Source organism: Python bivittatus, unplaced genomic scaffold (genome assembly GCF_059951505.1).
Source record: "Python bivittatus isolate LINGU-HERP-01145 unplaced genomic scaffold, Pbiv_v1 ctg000690_np1212, whole genome shotgun sequence".
In the NCBI taxonomy this organism is placed as follows: domain Eukaryota; kingdom Metazoa; phylum Chordata; class Lepidosauria; order Squamata; family Pythonidae; genus Python; species Python bivittatus.
In genome coordinates, this window is record NW_028277096.1 from 14,442,970 (window position 1) to 14,470,263 (window position 27,294).

Here is a 27,294-nt window from a genome sequence, read left to right on the forward strand (position 1 = left end):
TGTTCCCATAGCCGTTTCATAATATACAAAGCAGCTCTACATTAAATCAGACCACTGGTCCAGCAATTCTAGTGTATTATTGTGAAGTTTAATCTATGAGATGACATGAGCTCTGCTATCTTGAAAGAGTTAGTATGTGGAACCTGAGAATTCTCCTTTGCTGCCTTTGGGCAAAATAAATCTGTGCATCTCACTAGAAAAGAATGTTGGAATGCCTAATTTCCTATGCTCTCCAAGCCAGCCTTGCTTGCATCAGGGAGGTTTCCCAACATTGACCAAACAAGCCAAAGACTGAAGCTGGAACTTTCTGAAAGTAAAGCAGATGTGCTAACATCTGTCAGATATATAGCTGTCCTGCCCAGATTGTTCGGCTGCAGTATGAGATAGGTCACGTGCAGGGGCATTTGGTTGATGGTGGCAGTAGGGAGGCTGTCAAAAAATCAACATGGTGTTTCAGGCCACCATCTTGATTTTTTTTTTTTTTGGACACCATCTCCCTGCTGCTCCTGGCTATGTGGCAGATTTGGGGGCAAAAAGAAAAAAAAAAATCTTGGGCACATGAATGGGTGCTGACCCAGAACTTTGCTGCAGTTCCTGAAAGCAGCTATGTCATTTCCTTCTTCAGTTCCAGCATGATCCTGAGAGAGTTCATCAAGTTGCAGAAGTTGCAGATGGGTGTGGTGTGCGTGCCCGCGCATCCCCCAGAGGACTTTTTTGCCTTCAGATCCAAAGTCCTGCATGGCCCTAAGACAAAATAGTCCACTGGACTATTCCGAGTCAGGATGGGAAAGATCTTCCAGCAAGTGGGCCAATATATTTTCCTAAGACTTCTCTAAAGAAAGTACTCTGAAGAGTTACTGGGTTTCCAAACTGAACAGAACAGAATAAAGTTATGGCTACAAACACCTGCTGTCAATCAAATATGATCTATTAGCTTTGTCAGGGCTCCTAACTCTGACTCAGTAGCCCACTTGTACTTGTGAACCTATGTGGAGCTAATGCATACCAAGGAAGAGTCCAGTTGGGACCACCACAACAAGAACAACAACCCCATGGGCAAGCTGGCTTAGCAACCTCCAGGCCATAGGGCTTCCATGGCAGCTGTGTTGGTCTTGGACAGGGCTGCTGCATTCTCAGCAAGTGGGCCAAAAATCTTCAGGCCCAGTCTGTTGAGTTAACAGAAAGTGACTTGGTATATAGCTGCATAAGGTTCCAGCATGCCTTACCATTAGCCATCCTGTCTGGGGCTCCTGGGAATTGTAGTTCAGCCATATCTGGAGGTTCATACCCTGCCTGTCCCTGCAGTGAGCCAGTGAGGAGGCACAATGGCTGCCTTTGCATAACACACTTAACCCAGATGCTGAATTGCCGCCACCTTCTGGGTTCAGACAATATACCAAACATACAAATGAACCATGAGGGCTGGGTTTGTATATGTTAGGTTTGGTTAATGTAATCCTGGGGTTGTGGTGGGGAGGCTTATACTACTAAGTCTTTAATCAGGGCCTGATCAAGCATGTTGTGTGAAAGCAATCATTCAATGTTGTTTAGGGCTACCAAATCTGGCTGCAACAATTACGATAGCCACTAGAGGCAGCAAAGGGTGAGAACATTATCGCTCTTTGGTGTCGTCTAATGGTTGATCCAGTTTTTGCAACCTAGATCTGGTAGTCCTAGTTTTCTTGCCTGAGGCTATAGGACAATACCATAAAAAGGGGATTCTACTTGTTTACATGTCAGGAATTACAACTCCAAAAATTCCCAGCCAGCATGGGAATTGTAATCTGACCTATTTCAAGCTGGAGAAAGTTGTTTTACACTGGTGAATCTATATACTGATTTCTTTTTTCTCTCTCTCTTAAAAATAATTCAGCATGGTGCAATCCTAAACAAAGGGACAGGGCGCTGCTTGGAAGTTGAAAATAAAGGCATGTCAGGTATGGATCTTATCCTCCGCAGCTGCACAGGACAAAGGTGGACAATTAAACATTTTATCAAGTAGGAAGCCTCTTATCCATTGCTCAAGAATTGTTCAGACTGAATTCTCACAAGGGGAGACATTTTTTATCAAACCTTCCATTCTTGTTCACAATATCAGGGAAGACTCTTAACAGAAGGTGTTATTATTATTATTTTTACATTTTATTTATTTGAACTTTGGTGATCTCTCTGCCAAATTTAACTGACTGACTGAATGAAAACATTCCAGATCTACAGTTCATTATGCTGAAGGCTCAAGAGACGCTCTGGCTGAAGGACAGTAATGAAAGCTTACAAGCATTTCCAAAAATAACCCAAATCCCCAACCCAAATACAGGACCAGCAAATTATATTTGAGATTCAGAGATGAAACTTTGGATTATCTTTTGTTTGAATGCACACAATCTTGGAAATGATATTATATAGGAATATTGAATCCCACGTTAAAAGGTTCAAAGAAAGCTGTCATCTTCCATGATGGTGGTGTGACATGTCTATCACAGCCTAATTTGGAAGTTTCAAGTGTTCTGGACTTCTAGAAGGACATTTCATAAACTTTTTTGCAGAATGTTTTCTTCATACCATGCACACCATGTTGTCATCAACTTCCTGAAACCAGTTCAAGGGGAAACAGGAATTACCCCAAAATGCTGTGAAGTGCCAGGGATGTAAATAATATCTACCATGGGGTTTTAAAAGAAGAGATTTGCAGCGCATGAGAAAATGGACTCCGCCATTGCAGTGAATGGACTCTAACCTCTGTATTCCTCCCATCAGAATTTAACACACACACATTAAACCAATTTGTTTGTGAAAGATGCATCCATAAAATATTGTTTCTGAAATTACATACATCATGGGGTAGTTGAGTAAGAAATATAAGAGCTTAAATAACAGGTTAGGGATAGATTGTCATGGATACAATCTATCTATGCGATTGCCAGGAGTTAAAAACAACTTGGTGACACTCAGTCAATCAGTATGGTGGAGGAGTATGGATTTAAAAAATACGTGTGGAAAGGGGAAAATTATATCACAAAGAACATCAGGGAAAAGCATGTTTACAAAAAAATCTTGGAGGGAATTTCCATTAAAAGGCTGGTACTTTAGGGGGAAATGTTTGCAACATTCTTGACTATTGAAGGAAAGTTATGTTTGAAAACAGATGCAAATCACTGATTTAAAAGAAATTAAGATGAGACAGGATCTGCCTTGCTAAAGCAAGCCATGGACCAGATTGTTGCTGATTCATACATCTCAAGCGGTATTTTTGTAGCCAACAGAATTACAGTCTGTGCTTTCTAGGGCTCAGATTTTCTGCCCTTTGTTAGTCTTAAAAAGAAAATACACTGTTTCCAATTACAGGTCAAGGATCAATAATGGAGATGCTTTCATGAGGATCACATTTCTCCCAGTACTAAGTATAGTTCCCTAGTACTTTGCAAAGGGATTATTTTTGTCTCAGTGTGTGTGGAATGTTCAATGTGCAATCTTGACTTTTAAAAAATCCTGGGAAAATGTGTTTTAGAAACAATAAATAAATAAATAAATGAACAAAAAACCCACACATTTTCCTACTTGGAATGAAACCTCTTGCCATGATTTTGGCATCTGTTGATGGTCTTCCTTAACCACTGGCTAATTTAAATTCAGCACACTTGGTGGAGGAAAAAGTGAAATCTCTCCTTTAAAGAGAGGATTTTTTTTTTCTCCTTCTCCCAGGACATCGAATGCAATAATCCAGCGTTTCTCAACCTTGGCAACTTTAAGTTGTGTGGACTTCAACTCCCAGAATTCCCCAGCCAGCACGTTGAAGTCCACACATCTTAAAGTTGCCAAGGTTGAGAAACACTGAAATAATCCAGTGTCTGTAAATTCTGGTAAAACAAGAGGAAATACCATTTCATATTGGCTGTGTTCACATGACATATTTAACCAGGACATTTAAACGTTTAGTGCTTGCATCTGGATTACATGCTAAGAATGGTTTGTGTTAATCTTCGTTAGTTTCTTTATGGCTTAGTCTGAAGTGCACCCTGCTCGGTTGATTTCTGTGCAATGAATTCTACAAACCCAGAAAACTGGATTAATTCAGTAATCAGGTTAAATGGTTGTGAATGCAGCTGTTGTTCAATTTGTTTAATTAAATTCGTTAATTTCCAAAACCAATTGCCATAGGATATGTTCAAGGTCTATCAACAGCTATTAGCTGTGATGGCATAAAAGGAATGTCCATATTCAGATGACTTGTACTAAATACCATTTGCAAGAGAGCATCAACAGAGACATTCTACTGACTGCCAAATGTTTGTGATACATGTCATTGATTGCATAGGAAAACAGGACATTAAGCAAGATAAAATTTTGGCACAATCCAATAGTTATCCTGTACTATATTATTTGACTTGATGTAGCACCAGCTACCAAAGTCATTTAAGAGATGACAGTGATAACGGACTGAAAAGCAACACAATAAAAACATTGAAGAGAGTAATTAAAACAAAAAGTTTAAAAAAATAGAGTTCATAATTACAAACTAACAGTTAAAAGCTCATATAAAAAGATGTTTTGCAAGCCCTTTTGAAAGCTAATGAAGATGTCAAGCCCTCAGTGTGGCAAGGAGTGCATTCTGAAGAACAGGGGCAGCAGGTGAAAAGGCTTAATTCCAGATAAATGTATGCAAACTCCTTAAATAATCTTAGTAAGAGTGAAGGCTCATATAGGAGGAGGTTTCCTTTCAAATAGTTTGGACCTAAACTGTGTATGCTTTCAGGCAGTGTTTTTCAAACTTGGCATCTTTAAGATGTGTGGACTTCAACTCCCAGAATTCCACAGCTGGCTTTTGAAAAGATTTTGAAAAGCATTGGGGAGATACTGGAACTTTTGACATTCATATATTGAAATCTATCCAAAAGACAGGAACAGAGCCACTACAAAATTGTGCCTCCAGATCCTAAATATGTTTGATGATCAAGAAAGATATAGTCAACTGACCTGAGAGATTTAGAGGTCAAGAAGAACCAAAAGTCTGTTTGTCCCTATCTAAAGATCATTCATCAGAATGACCAAAGCAGTTTCAACCCCATACAGTAGTCCTCAACTTACGACTATGCATTCAGTGACTGTTCAAAGTTACGGCAGCGCTGAATGAAGGGACTTATGACCCATGCCCAAACTTACAGCTGTTGCAGTGCCTCCGAGGTCATGTGATCAAAATTTGGGCACTTAACAGCCTGCCTCCCCTTATGACCGTGGGGACACTCCCTCCACCTGCCTATCTCCCCCCCATCTATGCCTTTTTGGCCCCCTGCTGCCCTGTGGTCTGCTGCCCCAACAAACCCTTGCCATCTTTTTGTTCCCGCTGCTGATGAGGCATGCCTGCCCTGGCTGCTGGGTTGGGCTGGGGCTGGCTTTGCACTGTGGGGAAAAAAAAAAGTAAAAAGCAGCTCCTGAGCCACAGGGCAAAGGGGCTTTTTGGCGTGCCATGACTCCGGGGCTGCTTTTTACTTCTTTTTTTTTTCCACAATGCAAAGCTGGCCCCAGCCCAACCCAGAAGCCAGGGCAGGCATGCCTTGTCAGCAGCAGGAGCAAGAAGATGGCAAAGGTCAGCTGGGGCAGCAGAGCGCAGGGCAGCAGTGGTCTCCAAGTGCAGGGTGTTGAGGGCGACTGCGGCTGGGACTGGGTTGGGGAACTGCAGCTTCCTGGGGCATGGCAGGCCACCCCAGAGCCAGAGGGTTCTGGGCTGCTTGCCTCCCCACAAGGCAGGGTGCAGGGGGGCCAAAAGGGCAGAGGTGGGGGAGCTGGGCAGGTGGGGGGAGTTGGAGGCAGTCCCTTATCTTACTGAGGCTCGGGGCCTGGAATGGCTTGGATTGGGGTGGGTCCTTGGCTAATGACTGGTGAAATTTGCTTAATGACAGCTAGAGGGGTTGCTGGGATTGCCATCGCTAAGCAATGTGGTCACATGATGTCTCATGATGTTTTATGACCGCATCGCTTAGCGATGGAAATTCCAGTTTCAATTGTTGTAAGTCAAGGACTACCTGTATCTAATTTGAAATAGATCGAGATAATCCACTTCCTCTAGTTAAGAAACCACCATGCTTGCAATCACTGTACTCTACGATGAGTAAGGTTATAAAAACTAATCTTCAAATTTCAGTTCAACCTTGACATCCTTCTGGATGACCTTTGTCTAGTCACCGTCTTTAAGCTTAACCCAAAGCTCACTCTTTATTTGGCCACAGGTTTTGCAAACTATCAGATTTGTTGAGAATGAAGGTTAGGGTTAACAGACCTGGACTGCAGATAGCTGGATGATCAGTAAATGGCAGCAGAGATACAGGAAAGCCAAATATTTATTGCTTTCTACTAGTCATCTGAATTTTGCAGCTCAGTTCTGGGAGTCTGAATTAAATTGAAATGCCTGTTTCAAGGCTTACACTACAGTTTTCATGTGCTTCCCCCTGTAAAAATAATAACATAGTAATAGACCTGCTGGATAAGACCACGATCTATCTTAGTTCAGCATTTGTCTCTCATAGTGCCCAGTGTGTGCCTCTGAGGAGCTCACAAACAAGGAGATGCCACAGCCTTGCTGCAACTAGTATTTGGAGACATGCTGCTTCCAACCTGGAAGTAACATTGAACTTTTAAGACCAATAGCCCCTGATAGTACTGTTTTCCATGAATTAATTCCACCCCTTTTAAAGAGACCCAGGTTAGTGTCTATCACCACACCTTATTGTAAGGAACTGTACAAGTTAATAATGTATTATATGAAAAAGTACTTCCTTTGGTTGGATCTACATCTCCTTTCAATCAGCTTCATTGGATGGCCCTAGTCCTCATGATACAGGAGAGGGAGAAAACATAAATGGCAGGAATTCAGTATTCAAGGTCAGAAGAAGTTCTAAAAGGTCACAGTTTCTACCTTTCTAGGAAGTAATAGAAATGGTGGTGGCCATGACTATGTTTCTTGGAGTATCAGCGCTGTTGGGACAATGGTATTGTTGACAACAACTGTGAAAGAGTTAAGCCTTTGAGCAATTTCTCCCAACCCCTGATGTTCTCTGATTTTTCTTGAAATTGAAGAGATGATCTCAATCCTTATAGAGTTGTGACTCCTTTAGACTAATGGAAGTTCTCAGCATCCCTGACATCTGAGTAGGGCTAAATAGGTCCAAAAAGTGGATAGGATTAGTGGCAAGACTAGAAAAACTCATTAAAAAAACACAACAACTTGTACTTAAATTCAGTGTTTAAGGTAACCTTTTCTCTCATTTCAATAGCAAATCTGGCCCAGGTGCCTCATAAAAATATCAAGGAGACCACCTAAAAATATCAAGGAGATCACATGGATTGGCCAGTGCCTCTCTAGTCAAATAAGACAGCCATATAATGAATAACTGACTAGATAAATTAGACAATGATATCTCCTCTGTTTTTGCCTTAAAGGGAAAGGTTTAATCTGGTGTCATGTGTCAATGGATCCTGGGTCTAGATCCAAGCAAATATATGGAGTCTACATGAAACTATAGCTATTCTTTTAAAAGTACAAACTCACACACTCATCAGGAGTTGGTAATTATGGTCCTCCAGATGTTGCCTGACTACAGTTTCCCTCAGTTGTGGCCTGTATGGGGGGGGGGGGGGGAAATCTGAATATGTTTCCCAGCCTATACACAAACGATGTTGAAAGCTGTTTCCTTCTCCCTTTTATTTTTTTATGTTTTGCTTGGAGTGATCAGTTGGGAATTGTTTGAAAAACATGATCCCCAAAACAGTGGGTGGAGGGGAGGGGAGCTGATGAAATCTACTTGTGAAATTTAAGTAATTTATGAAAATCCTGTTTAAAATTACTGTTAGTCTATTAAGTTAAAAAAAAAAAATCGAGCTACATCAGAGGTTCTTTTTTTCCTTTTTCCTAGTATAGTAATTTGTTTAGGTATATCTGGGCTACAAAAATCTAGACAGCCGTGAGATGCTAGCAAAGGATTATAGGTTTCTGCATCCCATAGTCAGTCTGCAATTTAATTTGTATATTTATTGGGGAACAGGAATGAGCCAAATTCATGCAAAATGTGAATCAAACCCATTTCCCACCATCCCTGCCGTAAAGGATTCAGCATCACAGCTCACGATGCAAGAAATTCAATCTTTCTCTGCTCACTAGCAACTTCAAAGGCTGTAAGGAATATTAATAATGATAATGATGATAATGGTAGTAATAGTCTTTATATTCCACCTTTCTATCTATTTGACATTGAAGCATTTTACCACAGCAAAGGACAAAATATAAACGAAACAGCCTTAACCCAATTGGGTTCCATATAAAAATCCTGCATTCACATAAATAAAAATTAAAAGGTTGGGGAGAATAACCTTAGGAGACAGGAGGAAGAGCCACAGCCTAGACCAGTGTTTCTCAACCTTGGCAACTTTAAGATGTGTGGACTTCAACTCCCAGAATTTCCCAGCCACCATGGAGTTGAAGTCCACACATCTTAAAGTTGCCAAGGTTGAGAAACACTGGCCTAGACAATGATAAGAGAAATCTGAGTCCAAAGCAGGAATTGGGGTGGGGGGGAGAAAGTGCCTCTGAAGGGACCTCCCGAGTTCTCTGAAAAGTAAAGGCAAGGGAGGGGAGAGGTGCTTTCAGACTTGCAACATTGATATCAGCCCTGTGAGGTAGCCCAGACAGGAAACCAAAACTCAAGTACTAACACTACCTTTATTGGAAGGTTTATCTGGCAAGCCCAAAAGCCCTTCTCTCCTCCTTTCCTTTTACTCTCCAGAAAACTAGGGAGGGTCCCTTCTGAGATGATTTCCATGGCCCCTTTTCCTTCTGTAGGAGGAGAGACCTCTTACTGACCACTGCCTAGGCTGAGGATCTTCCGCCTGTCTCCCAAAATTATTCTCATAGCCCATTACAGGAGAAGAGATGTGTTTTGAATACTGGGAGAAGGCAGAAGGGGCTGCAGAGAGGATTAAAAGAGTCAAGATTTTAATCTTGATGTGCAACACAAATAGATTAGGGCTCAGGCCTTAGATGGTGCAGTCATGGCCATCCTCTTCACTTTTTTGACCCCCCCCCCAAGCTTTAATCCCTTGCCAGTGACCGACCAACGCTGCAAAAGCGGTCCTATGTTTCCCACCATCTTGACATCAATATTTCCGGCAGTCAGAGTAGCCTTGGATTAACCATTAAGCAAAATTAGCTGTTCTTAGGTTACCAAGGGAAGAGCAGGGGGGACCACGGAGTTTTTCCCCCTAGCTATCACGCCCTTAACTCTTTCAGTGCCACACTGGGCTTTAGCTGATGTGTATGTGTGTGTGCAATTGTCCTTATCTGCTGTGTTCGACTTTGATCTGTATCTGTTGTCTTTGGCATGGTGAGTGACGAAAGTCTAAAAGTTTGGTTGGAAGCTGTTGTTAGAGATCACATTTGCTTTTGTGTCATGGCATGAGAGTTTCGCTTCTGTCAAGGAGCACCAGTTTCGGGCTGTGGTTAGGGCGTCAGTTGGCCTTAATCCCGCCTTGAGGCAGAGTCTCAGTAAGGATTAGAAAGCCTGATAGTTCTTTCCCTCACTGTGTTTGGAATCTTCTTTGACTTTGGAGAAGGAATTCCAGTCAGTCTCATCCATCTGGAGCACTATGTCATAGGAATGCAGTCCCAAAGTTTTACACCAAAGCACATGAGACCTACAGCCATTTCTCAAGAGCAACCTTCTCTAACCCAAAGAAGAGACCCTGGTTTGGTTCAAAGAGGAGAGCCAAAATGTGCAAGGAGAGAACATTCAAAAGGGGAGGGGGTGGGAGGGTCAAATGATATAATTTATTAGATCCTGGCTCAGACATATAAGCTCACATTAACTGATATCGTATGCCGAAAGCCATTGTGGCATACTGGTTAAGGAGTTGCATTAGACTGGAAAGAGCCATACGTTGAAATCTATCCAACAGACAGGAACAGAGCCACTACAGAATTCTGCCTCCAGATCCTAAATATTTTGGGTGATCAAGAAAGATCTAGTCAATTGACCTGACAGATTTAGAGGTCAAGAAAAACCGATAGCCTGTTTGTCCCCATATAAAGATCATTCATCAGAATGATCTAAACAGTTTCAATCCCATACAGGGAGTTCTCAACTTACGACCATTTCTTCAGCATCTGTTTGAAGTTACAGCAGCACGGAATAAAGGGACTTATGACCCGTGCCCAAACGTATGGCCATTGCAGCACCCCTGCAGTCATGTGATCAAAATTCGGGCGCTTGGCAGCCTGCCTGCACGTATGACTTCAGGGGCACTTCAACTCCCCCACCTGCCTATCTCCCCCATGATCTATGCCTTTTTGGCCCCCTGCCACCCTGCGCTCTGCTGCCCCAGCAGACCTTTGCCGTCTTCTTGCTCCTGCTGCTGACAAGGCTTGCCCGCCCTGGCTGCTGGGCCGGGGCTGGGCTTGGTACTACCAAAAGCAAAAATAAAAAGCAGCCCGTGAGCCATGGCAGAAAGGGGCTTTTTGGTGCACTCCATTAGCCTGGAAAGGTTCGAGTTCACCCTGAGACCTGAAGGCTAACTGGAAGACTCTAGAGCAGTTGCTCGTCAGCTCAACCTTCCTTACTGGATCGTTGTTGGGACAAGGAGAGGAAGGAAGTGCTACGCATGCCACTTGGCATTCCTGAAGCAAAGGCAGAGTATAAATCTAATTAATAAGAACAATGAAACAACAACAACATGTGTTTAGTGCTTTCTGGCAGTATATCTCAGACAAATGAGTCTGATTTACAATGCAACAATTGAGTCGGGAATATATATTAGATATATAGTCCATTAGGAGTTACGGTGGTGAGCTTATTAGCCTCCCCGGTCACAAAGTCACAGACTTAAAAGAGTAGTTGCTGTAAAGATAATCAATTTAGGGGGATGAATGTGACAAGAGAGCAGAATAGGAATGTCTATGGAAATGTGATTGCATCAGTCCCCCTTGCACAGAGATTAATGCACGCTACAGAGACCAGTCGTTTATTCTTATTTCTATTTTTGCCATCTGGGCTTAAAGCCACACATACATTGTTGATGTAAATACGGAGGAATTTACCAACCATGAGAGCTGTTATGTAATGGAACAGCTTGTCTCCTGGAATCATGGACACATCACTAGAGGTTTTCAAACGAAGGTTGGACAGCCATTTGCCTGGGGTGGCATACAGATGCTTGCCCTGGGCCAGACGTTGGACTAGAAGACCTCCAAGATCTCTTCCAACCTTATGCTTCTGTGTCTCCCATGAAATGACCATTTAGAAGTATGGACTAGCACTTGGCCTAGTAAAAGTATAATACTCAGCTAGTTGCTCTAAGGACTCACATATCACACTAATCCACGACTTGTTTGAGCCATGAGTTGTTGAACTACCCACTGTGGCCCTGTGCTCATGTAATGCTAAGCCATTAACCACAGCTTCTAAAACACAGTGGTTGTGTTCAGACATTGCACTAAGAAAAAGTCTAACAAGACAGGTGATGGTTCAGTGCAGTGTTCTTCAAACTTGGCCACTTGAAGATGTGTGGACTTCAATTCCCAGAATTCCCCAGCCAGCATGCTGGCTGGGGAATTCTGGGAGTTGAAGTCCACACATCTTCAAGTGGCCAAGTTTGAAAAAGACTGGTTAGCATGATGGCAAACTCAAGCATTGGAAGGAAACTCGGAACGAAATGGGGCTTTTCTGCAGTTCCAGGTGAATTAAACATGCTGTCTTTTCCCCTTTTACTGAGCAATACAGCAAAATACAGGTGGTCCTCATTTAGTGACCACAATTGGTTGTCCAGCAACTCAATCATTTAGCAATGTGGTCACTAAGTGAAACTGTGATTGTGCTTACTTCAGCTTCCCTTTGCTTTACAGACCTGTGAAGGTCATAAATGCAAGGATTGGTTGCAAAGTTACTTTTTTATCACCGTTGTAACTGCGAAAAGTTGCTGTACAAAGCAGTCACTAAGCAAGGACTACCAGTAACAGCACAAGTTAAATAATGTTTATTTATTTATGTATTTATGTTGATATGGCTTCTTGCTATAGCAACTCTGGGTGGCTAACAACAGATAAAAGCACCACAGAATTACCCTAATAATAATCCAAAATCAACCAACATATAAATTAACCAGGCTATCACTTTCTCATTTTCCCACTTGTCACTTTTTGACTTTCTGTCAAACTCCAGGAATCTGCCAACTCTGTGATATTCCAGTTCCTTCTCCGGTTCCTAATTTGAGCTTCCTCTGTCAGTAGGAAGAAACATGCAAAGAAAAATCACTTAAACAGAAGCAATTCCCCGTTTGTAAACCTCCCAGGAACGGGTGACAATTTTGCGGCATTCGTTGTGTTTACATGAGCTTTCTAACATTTGCAAATATCTTCAGAAAACAAAAAAGGAAAGGTTTTTTTTGTTGTTGTTTTAATCTGACTGCAGGAGAATGCAAAACTGTGAGAATTATCTGTTCCAAGTTTGGGATGTGTGGAACTTCACAAGGCCATGTTTCCTTGAGGAAATGTCAAAGTGCCTCTTTGAAGTACTTTGGTGAAGTGAAATGGCCCTTGGCTTCCAAACATGAGAGTGGAAAAGCCAAGGGTTTTGCTTCTCTTGGAATGAGAAAGATGCTTCTGTGCACGCACAGAAGCTCTGCTGGTTGATGCACAACTGCCAACGTGAGGGATTACTATCCCGAGGCAGAGCATGTCAAAACAGTGAGACACAAATGGCTTGTCTAGACAAAGTGTCTCACCAAAACAGAGCCCTGAGGCCTAATCTCTTTTCTCCTGTCTGTCTGTCTGTCTGTCTGTCTGTCATTTTTGAACAAGAAGTTGACAAACTATGTGAATTTGTTCCTAAGTGGGATGGAAATTGTTGAAGAGTTGGGAAAAATATTTAAAAATGTCTTTTATTCATTTATTATTGTTTATTTCTTAACCACTTTTACAGAAAGGAATAGAAAAATGACAAGGTACAAAAAAAAGGGGGGGAATACATGAAGAATGACAAAAACAGAACAGAACAAACAGAAAAGGGGAAAACAGTTGAGATATATCACCTATTAATCAAATGTCAGATTTCTAAATCTATCTTAAGGGAAGAAATAATTATTATTGTTTAACATTACAAAATATCGTAAATATTTATGCCAAAGAAAAACATACTGAGTCATTTTTGGATTATTACATAACATTGTCTTTGCAAAAATGGATAAGTTACACATCTCTTGAATCCAATCCTTAATATCAGAAATATTACTACTTTTCCAATTTCTCAAAATTTCTCAAAATTTATCAACCCCTGTCAGGGGAAAATCCCCATCAAACCCAAGAGACAGACACACCAGAACACAGACCACTTCAAAGTTCTAAAGCATTTATTAAATGTTAGTTCAATAAGCAAGTATAGTTCAATACACAGACCTTAGTCCAAACAACAAAACATAACATAGTTACTTAAGATCCCATTGCAATGAGGTCCAGCATGGACAAGCAGTCAACCTGGACAGCTTGTGGCCATGTGGCCCCAAGCCCCTCCCAACAATCCTTTTTATTCTTCAAAACCACAAACCACAATCATGACTCCCAGGATGAGCTACCGTCCTTGGTGCTAATTTTACCCCACTTCCCTGTTCCATCCTCGTGTCACACTCCTTTTATCAGCATTTTACTTTGTCCATCTATTTTCTGACTTCCTGTCCATGACTGAAAACTTTAGTCCGCATAGCAATTTTATTTATTGTTCTATAAGCTTGTTTTATTTGTATGTTACAATTAACAAAGGCCTTAAGTATTAATAAAATCCGTTTTTTTCCTCTCACCACCCCCAGGCCTGATGGACCATAACTGCTTAAAAATAGTCAAATTCCAAAGTTTTGGGACATAATTTAACAAAACAGTAACATCTGTAACACTAAAACATGTCCTCATACATCTATGTATGTACCTTAAAATATTATCCCAAAACAATATCAGTGATTCATAGCACCAAATCATATGTGTCAATGACCTCTCAATTTTTTTACATCACCGAGAAAATCTGATGCCCATCCTTTCAAGTCCTGTAAACTTGAAATAAGATCTTTTGATGAATCAGTTTTAATTTTAAATCCACTGAAATAAATTTAACATTTTTGAAAACCTACAACCATTGATGTTCCATTATTGGGTGTTCCATTTCTTTAATTTATGAACCATAAATGTCCTTAATGTTGACTTACAAAATGTTCTTTAGTTTTTGATATAAATGGATGTGGGTTTAATTTCAGACATCGACTCCAGTAACACCATGGATTTCTCAGTTGCAGCCAAAGCATCTGGTTCATATGGAGATGTTAAAACATACTTGAGTTGATTATATTGCCACTGTTGTGAATTAGAAAGACCAAATTCCACTTGAAGTGGAGAAAAATATTTAAAATAATTGTTACAAAATATTTGTTTTAAGTATATATTCCAGATTCTGTCCATAGCTTCCCATAAAATACTTTGCCCCCTATTTTTTTTTATGGGAGAGTTTTTCTATAAAGTTAAATATTCATGAGCCTCCACATCAAAACCCAATCTATGACCCAACAAGGCTGAAACATGTTTGGCTGCTTATAAACCCAGGAATGAAATGCTCTGTCTACCATATATCAACCCTAGCGCTTGGCAAAACTTAATACATAAACACTTTCCAACAGAGCCCACAAACGCTGATGTTCTACTAGGTGTTCATTCCACATAGATGTAGTTAATAAAATATATGCCCAATAATATTTTTGAAAACCAGGTGAATTAAAACTAGTATCCTGTGTAAATAATCTCAATCTAGCTAATGAAATCCTGGGTACTCTGTTTTCCATCTAAATTTCCTCAATATTTATCTGAAGAAAATATTTATTTGGGATTAACATTGGAATACATAGATTAATCTTGGAACAATATTCTTTTAATAAAATGACATTAATTTTACTCCACCATTAAAAAATGTAATGGAAAGTTCTATCCATTCTTAAATTCAAAGACATTCTGATGGAAGATGAATGCTGATAGGCCTTTCCAGGTATCCTAAGCAATGATTATGATAACTGGAAATAGAAGCATCCAGGAGTTGAAGGGCACCATCTTGATTTCCCATAATGCTCAGCATGTAGCCAGAGGCATTGTGGGAAAATACCACTGCAATTAGACATAGCTGCTGGGTGCTGCTCAGAGCATCAACTAATATATCCATTTTGAACAGGGTAGATTAATTACTCTAGCATGGGGTCCCTGATGGCTTCTCCAAAATGTCAAGTATGGACTGCAGTTGAAACTCTGTATGAAATAAGCTTTTTCTTTCTTTCTCCTTACAATTCAAATTGTTGGCCTTTTCCCCCTAAGACTTGAATGGCAGCCATACACAACCTATAAAAAACTGCGAAGACAACAACCTCTTAAAAAATCTGTGAAGGCCCATAAGGTTTGGTCTTATGTCATTTTCCATATGAGATGGTTGAGGTGGGGCCTTCCCTTCTTCTGAGCAGTTACATATCTCCCATGTGTCCAATCATGTAACACTCATTGCAGAAGTGTGACATTCTCCCCCAATATAGTCATATACTACAGCTTAACTGTAAATACTTTAACTGTTAAAAAATGAAGGGAAGGAGGAAGAACAACCCAGTCACTTCACTCACTGCCTTTAAAGAGATCCGAGATATTCGGTATGGACTTTTAAAATTAAAAATAGGCAGAAAAACCAACAGTAGGTAAAAAAACACAAGATGAATTTTAACTGATCTATATTTCCTAATGGGCAGTTAGACTCTCCTGCTTCTCTTGTATTTGCTTGCAAAATTTATATCTTATTTTTGACCCAGTTTTCCTCTAGACAGCTTCCAATAGTCCTTAACAGCCACACGTCGACATATGCAGACGCTGTTTTTTCTTTGACCAATGATTGATGCTCTGTTTATTCTGAGAGGCAAGCAGTGGTGTCTCCAGGGGAGGTTCAAAAAAGATGGTGGCCATGGCCATATGATTGAACCCCTGCCCTTTTTTTACATGTGTTGCATTCACAGGTATGTTAAAAAGGGAGAGTGTCATAGATGTCATCTTGATTTTTTTCACACTTCTCCCCAACGATGCCCGCAAGGATGACACTTGAAGGAGTAAAACAAATGGAGTAAAATAAATACCTGAATGTCCAAGCTATCAAGGCCCCTGAGCAGAAGTAAGCCTCCTTAATAGCTTGCTTAGGCATTTACAGATGCTGGCTTAAATCAATGCTTGTATTTTTAAATGGGAACTAGGAAGTAACTAACCACAAAAGTTGACTCGTGCTGACCTCAAACAGAAGATCTAACCTGTGTTATCAAAAATAAGATGATTGGCATTTGACATCATTACTAGTCAGCACTTATTATATGACTATATAAAGGTTGTTTGTAACCTTCTTCAGTGGACAGAACCTTGAGGTCTGTCCCCAGCACTGTTTAAATAAACTTGGCTCAAGCAAATTGTGTGATCTTCACTCGTAAATTGGGTTGTGGGGAATTTTCCCCTTCCTGCTGCACAATGACCTTCAGTTTCCTGACCAATGGCAGAGAGGCACGTGTTGTCTTTGGTTCCCCAATTTCAGGTGAAATGCACTCTGAGCTGCTGATGGAGATGATAAGGCCACTCTAGCCTCTGAAACATAGAGATGTGGACACCACCCACAAATTGTTAAACTGCTTTGTGGGCAACTCCAGCCCAGAAATATGGGTACTCCAGCTGACAACGTTCAAAGGTGGTATGATGATGATGATGATGATGATGATGATGATGATGATGATGATGATGGTTGGTTGCACAGTCAGCCAGATGTTTAGACTGGATTTGGCATTTTTATCCACCTATTGAGTCCTTCGCAAGGACCTAGGATAGGCAGATGTTGTTGTTGGATGGTGTTAAAGGTAACGTTGCAGGATGGAAGCTGTTCCAAATAAAGCTGCCTTTTGCAATTGACTGATGGTGATTTTGTCAATGCCAATGGTGTTCAAGTGGTGCTCCAGATGTTTTGGGGTTGCACCTAAGGCACCTATAACTATTTGTACTATCTTTGCTTTCTTTTGCCATAGTTGTTCTACATCTATTTGCAGGTCTCTATATTTTGTGATTTCCTCCTCCTCCTCCTCCTTCCTGTCTTTTTCAAAAAATATCTTTTGGTCAGCTCAAGGTGGTGAACATACCTAATTCTCCTGCCTCCTATGTTCCCTACAACAACAGACCTGTGAGGTGGGTTGGGCTAAGAGAGGGTGACTGGCCCAAAGTCACCAAGCCAGCTTTCATGCCGAAGGGAGGCCTAGAACTCACAGTCTCCTGGTTTCTAAGCCAGCTCCTTAAGCATTACACCAAACTGGCTCTCCAAACTAAAGAAAGATTTAGCTGACCTGATGGCTCAATGCAGGCTAACTGTCTGACAGTCCTCCACTCAAATGGGGGAAAAAAATGGCTTTGATGAATTTACAACTGATTTTTCCATAAACTATTGAATGGTTCTAGGATGTGTTTTTCCTTCTGTATCAGATAAATTACATCAGACAAGTAATAACTTTATTTGATTCACGATGCTTGAATTTCTTATCAAATTTCCTGCATTCTTTTTTTCCCCCTTTGACTTGTTTCACCCCTGATTCTGGATTTTTCAAACTAGTAATAAGCATTTTCAGTGGCTTTGAGTGTCGTTTTCTTTCTTCCAACTATGTGGATCATTGACTACAATAAATCTGAGCAAATGTACAGTTGTCACTGTGTTGCATCATCCTTTGTACAGCATGCATTCTAGCTGTGTTTTGTTGTCTCCTTTCCATGAGGAACACTACAGCATTGTTATGGGCTAGGTGAAAAACTGCCATTCAACACCTGAAGAGAGATTTCTGGGGTAGATGAAATGCATCACTGAAAAATGTGGTAGATCTTGTTTTCATTTACTCTGGCTTGCTTCCAGAATTTCTAAGCACCCTGGGAAGACTGTTTCTTGAAAAATGGCTAAAAATGCATTCTTGGTTAAGTAAGTTCCAAATCTTTGGTTTAAACTTGGCTGTGTAGTGTCAAATGTACTGTATACCATGACTAAAATTCTTCCTTTGATCAAGCAGTGATCAGCTTTTAGGCTGAATGGCCATGGTCTAATTTACTGGTGTCTTACCAGAAAACTAGACCATGGTCATTCAGCCCAAAAGTTCATCACTGCTTGATTGACATCAACCATGAAATCCTATACCAGTTTATCTTTCTCTTGAGTTTTTAGCTGCAGGGATTTTGTTTCTCATTTCAAACATGGGGAATTTCAATGCATGTTAACTGAAACTTCTATTTCAAATAAGTGAAAAGTAATTCCTAAACTGGTCTTATTTTTTTCCCTTGTAGAGTATTTGGAGAAAATGAAAGGATAACAAAAGTCATGAAATGGGGTGGGGGGTGGGGGGGGAGAGATCATGAAGATAGTTTCATAGGACTTTATTCATGAAGACCAGTGTGGGTTTTTACCTAAATGACAGCTGAGGGACAATATTAGAAATATATTGGATATTTTGGGATACTTAGAAGAACATAATGGAAAACAAGCAACATTGCTTTTTCTTGATGCAGAAAAGGACTTTGACAATTTGAACTGGACTTTCTTGTGTAAAATTTGGGAGGATATGGACTTTGGTGAGAATTTTATCAAATGGGTAAAATTGATTTACACTTCACAAAAGATATAGATAATTGTGAATGGGGAATTAACAAACCTTGTGAGATACAGAAAGGGACTAGACAATGATGACCCATGTCACCATTGCTATTTATTTTAGCTTTGGAAGTATTGAATAGAGATATAAGGCAAGATGAGAGAATTGCCGTAGTGAAGATTAAAAGAGAAACTTATAATAGAGGTGAATATGTGTAGCTCAGGGTTGAACTGTGGACCCCAAGGACTCCACAGAAACTTATAAATTATGGGTGTTTGCTGATGACCTGGTGATAATTTTAGAAGATCCTCTGGAATGATAAAAATATTAACGGAAAAAGTAATGGACCTTGAGGCATTAGCTGGCTTTCAAATTAATAAACAAAAGACAAAGATGTTAACAAAGAATATGAACATTGAAAAGCAAATGGAATTGATGGAAAAAACTGGTTTTAAGATTGAGAAAAAAGTGAAATACTTGGGTATCACTATGACTAATATGAACTGTACCAGAATAATTATGTTAAGACATGGAATGAAATTAGGAAGGACGTGTTAAGATGTGAGAAATTACAACTGTCATTGCTGGGGAGAATTTCTGTGATAAAAATGAATGTTTTGCCAAGGATGATGTTTTTGTTTCAAACAATACCTATTTGGACAACTGATGTACCATTTAAACAATGGCAGAAAGATATTTCTAACTTTATATGGCAAGGGAAAAAACCAAGAGTTAAATATAAAATACTTCAAGATGCAAAGTAATGAGGAGGATTGGGACTGCCTGATTTGAAATTGTATTATGCAGCTTGCTGCTTAGTTTGGATGAAAGAACGGATTCTGGAGAGAAATAAGAGGATTTTAGAACCAGAAGGCCACAAGGTTCAGATGGCATGGTTTTCTATGGTACAATAAATTTAAGGTTAATGTATATTTTAAAAACCACTATATTAGAAGTGCCACATTGAGAATATGGAACAGATATAAACTCAGACTCTGCCCGAAAATGCCTTTATGGGTCTCAGCACAGGAAGCATTTAATAGGAAAGAAACAGTAGGTAAAGAAAAATGGTTAACATCAAAAGTTGTTAGAACAAGAGCATGGAGAATATTAGATGATATCAAGAGAACAACTGGTTGCAGAGAGATTTCGTTTTCAATGGTTTTCGTATGTACAGTTTAAGAGAAAGATTTAAGGTAGATAATAGGACATTTGGAATTCAGCCGCAGAAGACAGAATTTGAAGTTGAACTATATGCAAATAATGAACATGTAATTGCTAAAATGTATAACCTTTTATTGAAATTGAAACAGAAGAAGTGAAAAGCTGTATGATAAGATGGGCTAAGAACTTTGGACATAATATACTGATGGAACAGTGGGAAAACATGTGGTTAAAAGATTGAAATTTACATTATGTTGTAATTGAAAAGAGAACTTTTAAAAATTGATGCACTGTTAGTATATGACTCTAGAAAAATTGTCTAGTTTGTATAAAGGTACTTCAACTTTATGTTGGAAATGTGGCAACATGAAGGGTCATTTATCATGTTTGGTGGATGTGTAAAAAAGCTAGAAAATTCTGGGTTCAAGTACATTTAATGATACAAAGAATTTTAAAGATCAACATTCAGTTGAAACCAGAACTTTTCTTTCTGGGATTAATGGACAGCCAATTAGAAAAGAGCCATGGAAGATTATTTGTATATATGATTACTATTGCCAGACTATTATATGTACAGAAATGGAAAGACTCTAAAATATTCACAACGGAGGAATGATTGGGAGAACTAGCAGAGATGGCAAAATTAACTTGTTTGATCAGAGGAAGATCAACAACAACCTTTGGACTTTTTGCTGAAAAAAGAGAAAAATGAACGTGTGATTGAAGGGTTTGAAGATTAGAAACAGTAGCTTATGGAAAGTAGGAAATTGTGATCTAACTTTAGAGAGAGAGGGCAAAATATAAATATATCCATTACCATTTCTTTATAATCTCCCTTTTCCTTTTCCTTTTCCTTTTCCTTTTCCTTTTCCTTTTCCTTTTCCTTTTCCTTTTCCTCCTCCTCCTCCTCCTTTTCCTTTTTCTATTTTCTTTTTTCACTATTTACTATTTTTACTATCTACTATTTTTCTTTATAATCTTTATTTTATTTTATGGTTTTTACATTGTTAAAAGTTCATCAATAAAAATTATTAAAAAATGAAATGGAGGGAGGAATTTCTTTAGAAATTTGCATCAAGGCAAGCAAGCAAGTTGTACATGTCTTATTAATTGCAGGTGAATGATAAGCATTTTCACCTAATACTCTATCTCTTATAGTAACAATATCTCTTGTGCATTCTTGGTGGCACAAGTCTTTGTTTTTATAACTTTAAATGTGAAATTTCTGACACAGATGACCATGTCACTGTAAAGCAGTGTTTCTCAACCTCGGCAACTTTAATGTGTGTGGACTTCAGCTCCCAGAATTTCCCAGCTAGCATGGCTGGCTGGGGAATTCTGGGAGCTGAAGTCCACACACCTTAATGTTGCTGAGGTTGAGAAACACTGTTGTAAAGTCACAGGATCAGTTCAAGATGTTTTGCCAAAAAGGAAAGGTGTATGGGAGTATCCAAGCTTCACACACAGGCTTCTTTCTTAGCCATATTATACAGAGAACCTATTTCTTTGAATGATCAAGTTAGGAAAGAAATCTGAATGTGAAGACAAGAAATACTTTTATTTAAAGTTCTGACAATTGTAGGATGGTGTTGGAGAAAATTCCTGAGAATAGCATGGATAGCCAAAAAGACAAACCAGTGGAACATCAAACTAATCAACCCCAAGTTCTCACCTGAAACACAAATGACCAGGCTCAAATTATCCTACTTTGGACATTATGTGAAGACCAGCTCTCTGGAGAAGGCTCCGATGCTGGGAAAGGTGGAAGGAAAGAGAAGAAGAGGATGACCAGCAGCGAGGCAGATGGACTTACAGTTGTTACAGCAATGATGGGTGCATCTTTGGAAGATTGGAAGGACCAGCTTGAGGACAGATCACCTTGGAAAAAATCTATGTGGTTGCTAAGAGTTAACACTGACTTGATGATATATCATGAATCTGTCACAATTGTTAGAATAGAACTTATGCTATTGCAAATACACAAGATGTATATTTAACATAAAAGAAAGAGAGATCCTTGCCCCACTCAGGCATTTAATAAGGTAAATATAATCTCTCCTTGCCCTATTGTCATGAGCCATGATTCATGACACCCACTCAAGAAATTGTGAAGATATTCTTTCACTCTGCAAAAGAGATAAAAGAAACTAACCTGTTCTACTCCTCTCTTATCTTACTAAAATGTATTACAGTATGTGAAAGTTTTAATTAACCAAGGCTATGATGGGAGGGGGGAGTGAAAATTAATATTTATGCACTCTCATGGTGATTCCTTACTCTTTTTCTGTACTTTGCATAATGTTGCTTTTCCCAGAAGAGAACAGTTAAATAGGTGTGTATGAATTTCGGGATCCTATCATCTGAATCCCAAAACTGTAACATTGGGTCTAAACATTAGATTAACACATTATCCCAAACCTAACTACATATATGAAGCCACTTTGCATTATCCTCACCCCTTCCAAAATCAATAAGTATATCTCCTAGCTACCAAAATATTATTCATTCTTGTTCTTTGTTTACTCTGGGCTTAGGCTTGTAAATATAAAGTGCGTAGAATGAGAGATTGTTTTAAATAAAAATCTATTAACCGTGCGTTCTGGACACTATGAAGTAAAGAAACCTTCAAGGTGATTTGGAGTCTTGTTGACTGTATCTTGGCAATATTACAGAAGGAGTTTGCCATTGCTTTGGTCCAGGATGTTATTCAGCTTCCCTGTCACTACATCCCTGGAATTCTCTGGCAATGCTCATCCAAGTGCTAATCAACCATGAATCTGCTTAGCTTCCCAGACCAAACAAGATCAGCTAGGTGGGAGCGAGAAGGAGATTTTTGCTGATCTCAGAAGCTAAGCAGGGTTAATCCCAGTTATTTTTTTGTGGATACATCATCTCCATCTACCAAATTGCTTCCTTCATGGTGCAGAATAGAGGAGAGATCACCTGGTGTCCTACATTCCATCTCTATTCTGCTGCTATTTTGTACATAAAAGGTTAAAACTGGAATAACCAAGAGCCATTTCCTTTGGGACTGTCCATGCCAATTACTCACACTGTTATTTCCAGTGGTTTTAGAAAGTCCTATGCATTTTGATGTACAGATATACTGTAGATATATGGATGGATGGATGGATGGATGGATGGATGGATGGATGGATGGATGGACGGATGGACGGATGGACGGATGGACGGACAGGTGAGTGGATGGACGGACAGGTGGGTGGATGGATGGATGGATGGATGATGTGCCATCAAGTGGTTTTTGACTCCTAGTGACCACGTAGATTCTCCATGACAATCTGTCCCTAACCTGGTCCTTCAGGTCTCCCAATGGTGCATCCATCACCACTGTGAGTCCATCCCCCAGCTGCTGGTCGTCCTCTTCTTCTCTTTCCATAACTTTCCCAGCATTACAGCCTTTTCCAGAGAGCTGGATCCAAAGTAAGATAATCTGTCAAACCACAAGGATAGATATAGATAACGTAAATTCTTGCCTGTTGTTCATGCCTCCCTGCTTTTACCTGCCTTTTATTCCATTTTTAAGAGTTAATGTTTTGTTATCTCTTGATCTTTAAAAAATAAACATCAAGCACTATTTCTGATAGCTGAACTGAATGGCATGTGTGCTTCCTCTGGTCTGAATATAGGGACTGACTGGGAGTGTGATGGGTGCAACTTGCCCACAGTAATTTTCCAACAGATTTTAGGTGGCAACCACTTGGGGGATTCCACCAATGTGAGCTAGGCTGGGAATTTGAAAGCAACAGCTTCCTGGAAGAAGGCAGTGGCCCATTTTTTGCATACTGTTGCCAAGATAACAACACAGATGTGAGCTGAAGTTGAGGTTGACTTAGAGACATTACCTGTAAGGACAATAGGCAACTTTTATGAACATTGTTATCAACATGGACCATGTTTGAATATTGTAATCCTAGCTGACACCTCAACAATTTACGTGGAACAAATCAATCAGCTTTATTGCCTTATTCAGTTTGTCTCCTCGCCGTTCCTATCATCTTAGAGTTCAAAGACAATGCAAGAGGGCACAATAAGTTGGTAGCTATTATTTTTAGTCATGATAGATGCACTGGCTGAAAGTCATTGCAGGCATTCTGGAGAAAAGTTCTGGAGATTCCTATAATTCTAATAGTTCAGAGCTTTGAGATAGAAATGTACAAGTGAGGAGATTGGAAAAAAAAATGATGGAATGGGATGACTGTATTAGAAACCTGCTAGGGAATCACCTATCTTACCAGACAAAAATATGAGCTATTGATTTATTGTGAAACACTTGAGGAAATTAGTTATTTTGCTGAGGCATTGATTCTCAGCTTGCTCAGAGGCACCCTACAGTCAGTGCAGGGTGAAAAATGACTTTGGCTGTTTCACACAACATACTTAACCAGATCTAGTAAAGACCTAGTGATTGCATTAATAGCAGGCTAAACTGGATTAGTGTAAAGCTTGTTTTCCGCTCCCTCTTCAACTCCCTCTCTCTTTTAGTAAGTTTTATGGGTCCAGCCTGTTCATTTAGTTTATGCTTCCATGTATTATGCCAACCCAGAAAGTGAGTTCAATAAAACCTAGTTTGATAGAGGTTGTGTGAAGGAGCATTTGGGCATGGCATTGGCAACCTGTGCAGTGGTGTCAGTTAAAAGAAACATCACTATTCTGCATCACCAATATTCTCACCCTGGAAGCTTCTGATGTAGCCTCTACTGATGGTTTACATTTGTAGCCTATGTTCATGAGAAAAGAAAGGAAGGATATACTTTAAATTATTTAGACCTAATGAGTTAATATTTTATATTTGTACAGGTTTAGTTTGCCAATACCCAGTTGAATAGGACAGGAACCCATCCAAATTTTTCTTTTAAATATGTGTACAGACACAGAGAGAGATGATTTGTTAACATGACACTAACTCATGGCTCACTTACCCATTCTCTCAGTGACATCTGTGGTACAGAGTAGGGAAAGGAGACAGGTTGAGGAAGACAGCATCATGGTGTTACAATGCAAGCCATACCTGCTTCCTAAGTGTGTCATGACATCACACGCATGCCCCAAAGTGGTGAAGCTTGTGGCATTCTCCCAGAAGCAGTGAGAACCTGTGGACACCTCTGCATAGTGAATTCTTGAAATTATCCCACAAACTCAGTTTTCTGGGATTGCACACTGCACCAAACTATGTATTAACCACAATGAGTAGGTTTGTATAATGAGTTTAGCTGGCTTCTTTTGTAGAATCACAGGGTCGGAAGGGATCTTAGAGATCATGCATTCCAACACCTTGCCCAATGCAGTTGTGTGTCCAAAGACACCTTGCTTGTGTTGTGGTTAACTTCCAATGTTGATGATTACTTCAAACTAAAATAGAGATTCTCAACAGCTTCCAGTCACTAGTTCTCATTGAGGAAACACCATCTAACCCTCTCAACCCATAATCTACTATTACCAAAACCTACCCAAAGCATCTTACAGCAGACTATGCCTTCTGATAGAAGATCATTACCAACATACCAATCCACTTATAATTGCACTTGAAGATATGTGAAGATAAGGATACATAGTAATCTTGACTGTCTTTGGGCAACATGCTAAACCATAGATTTATTGGTTTTATTAATCATGGTTTATTAAGTAAACCACAATTTGCAGGTTCACACAACATGAAAACCCTAAAGGTTCACCAGCCACACAGGATGAGTACCTGCACCATGTTAAGCCACACACACACACACACAAACACAGCACACCATATTATGACTTACCATGCTGTGGGAACCCAGCAATAGCCTCTCTCTCTCTCTCTCTCTCTCTCTCTCTCTCGCTTTCTCTCTACACACACACACACACACACACACACGCATGCCAACATTGCAGAAAATGTCCAATTTCTAAAACGTAGAGGCAAAAATTACTTTTGCATAAATGAGATTTAAAACAACTTCCAGTGTTGATAGAAGGGCAATATTAATCCATCTGAAGGAAAACAATTGTTTTTAGCAGTCAAGACCATTAGATGTCTGCTTGTTTGTTTCTCACAAATTTATCCCAGCATGGGGGAAAAAAGATAATTATCTGCACTTGAACAAAATCTCCAGAATGTAAGCTAATTTCATACATACTACTTCAAGAGGGGGGAAATGCCTGCCACTTGTAGCTACAGAGCATTCTGTTTTGAAAGTTTGTATTTTTCATTTAGAACAGGATACTCTCTGCTTTGGTCCAGCATAGCTTCTCTAAAGTTGTTTGCTGGACAGTTTGGAGGCTGCTGTTCTATCGTGTCCTCACCCATGTTAGCTTTGTTTTAAAAGTGGTACAGGGAGAAATACTACAGAATTAAATATCTAGTTGAAACTTTGCAGAGGTGATTGATTACGTACCATCAAGTCAGTGTTGACTCTTAACCACAAATATAGACTTCTTCAGGATTATCTGTCTGCAACCTAGTCCTTCAGTCTTCCAACATAGCACCCATTGCTGCTGTAACTAAATCCATCCACCTTGCTGCTAGTTATCCTCTTCTTCTCTTTCTGTCCATCTTTCCCAGCATTAGAGCCTTTTCCAGAGAGCTAGGTCTTCACATAATGTCTCCACATCATACAATTTGAGCCTAGTCATTTGTGCCTCAAGTGTAAAGACTGAATTGATGTGTTCAATCATCTGTTGATTTTCTTGCTATCCACGGTATTCTCAGGAGTCTTCTCCAGCATCAAAGTTCAAAAGTGTCAATACTCTTCCTATCCTGCTTCTTCAGCCTCCAACCTTTGCTTCCATGGAATGTCACAGGGAAAGCCACGGCTTGCCCAGTTCTGATCTTTGTAGGTATAAACACATCACAGCATCTGAATATCATTTCCAAGGCCTTCATGGCTGCTGTGCCAAGTGCTCATCTGTAGTGCATTTCTTGACTGCTGGTTCCTTTACTGCTGCTAGCCTATCTCAAAAGGATGAAACTATCCAGCATTTGAATATCTTCACTGTCAGTTGTAAGGGGGGTGGTTATACCTTACATTAATCTACTTTCTATTTTTTTCACTGTATTCCTTGACTTTTATAATTAGTGCTTAGAGATTATTTGCATTTAATGTTCTCTAAAAACTCTACCACCCCTCCTGTTTTATCCCATCCTGCCACACAGCTCCAGGCATTCTGATGCTTCCTTGCAGTGATGTCCACATGGGGGGAGGGTCAAAAACGCAAGTTAGTGTAAACAGTGTTATGATGCAAGCTGCTTCTTTTGTATATGTGGGTGGCACAATGCTGTGCTGGTTCAGCTCCTTTCTCCAAGGCCGAACCCAATCGGTGTTGATAGGGAGCAAGAAGTCCAGCCCCCGGCCCCTACTGTGTGGGGTGCCGCAGGGGTCAGTGCTTTCACCGCTCCTATTTAATATCTACATGAAGCCGCTGGGTGAGATCATCCGGCGCCAT

At 39.9% G+C, this 27,294-nt stretch overlaps 1 protein-coding gene across 1 annotated transcript in view; it reads left to right on the top strand.

Moving 5' to 3' along the window:
* GALNT17 (polypeptide N-acetylgalactosaminyltransferase 17) overlaps positions 1 to 3,643 on the top strand; it is a 233,785-nt gene extending 230,142 nt beyond the window's left edge. The window contains exon 11 of the mRNA XM_088152409.1: positions 1,874 to 3,643. Within this exon, the coding sequence (XP_088008535.1) occupies positions 1,874 to 2,002 (129 nt within the window). The 3' untranslated portion in view covers positions 2,003 to 3,643. The remainder of the gene's footprint in view (positions 1 to 1,873) is intronic.
* The last annotated feature ends 23,651 nt before the right edge of the window (positions 3,644 to 27,294 follow it).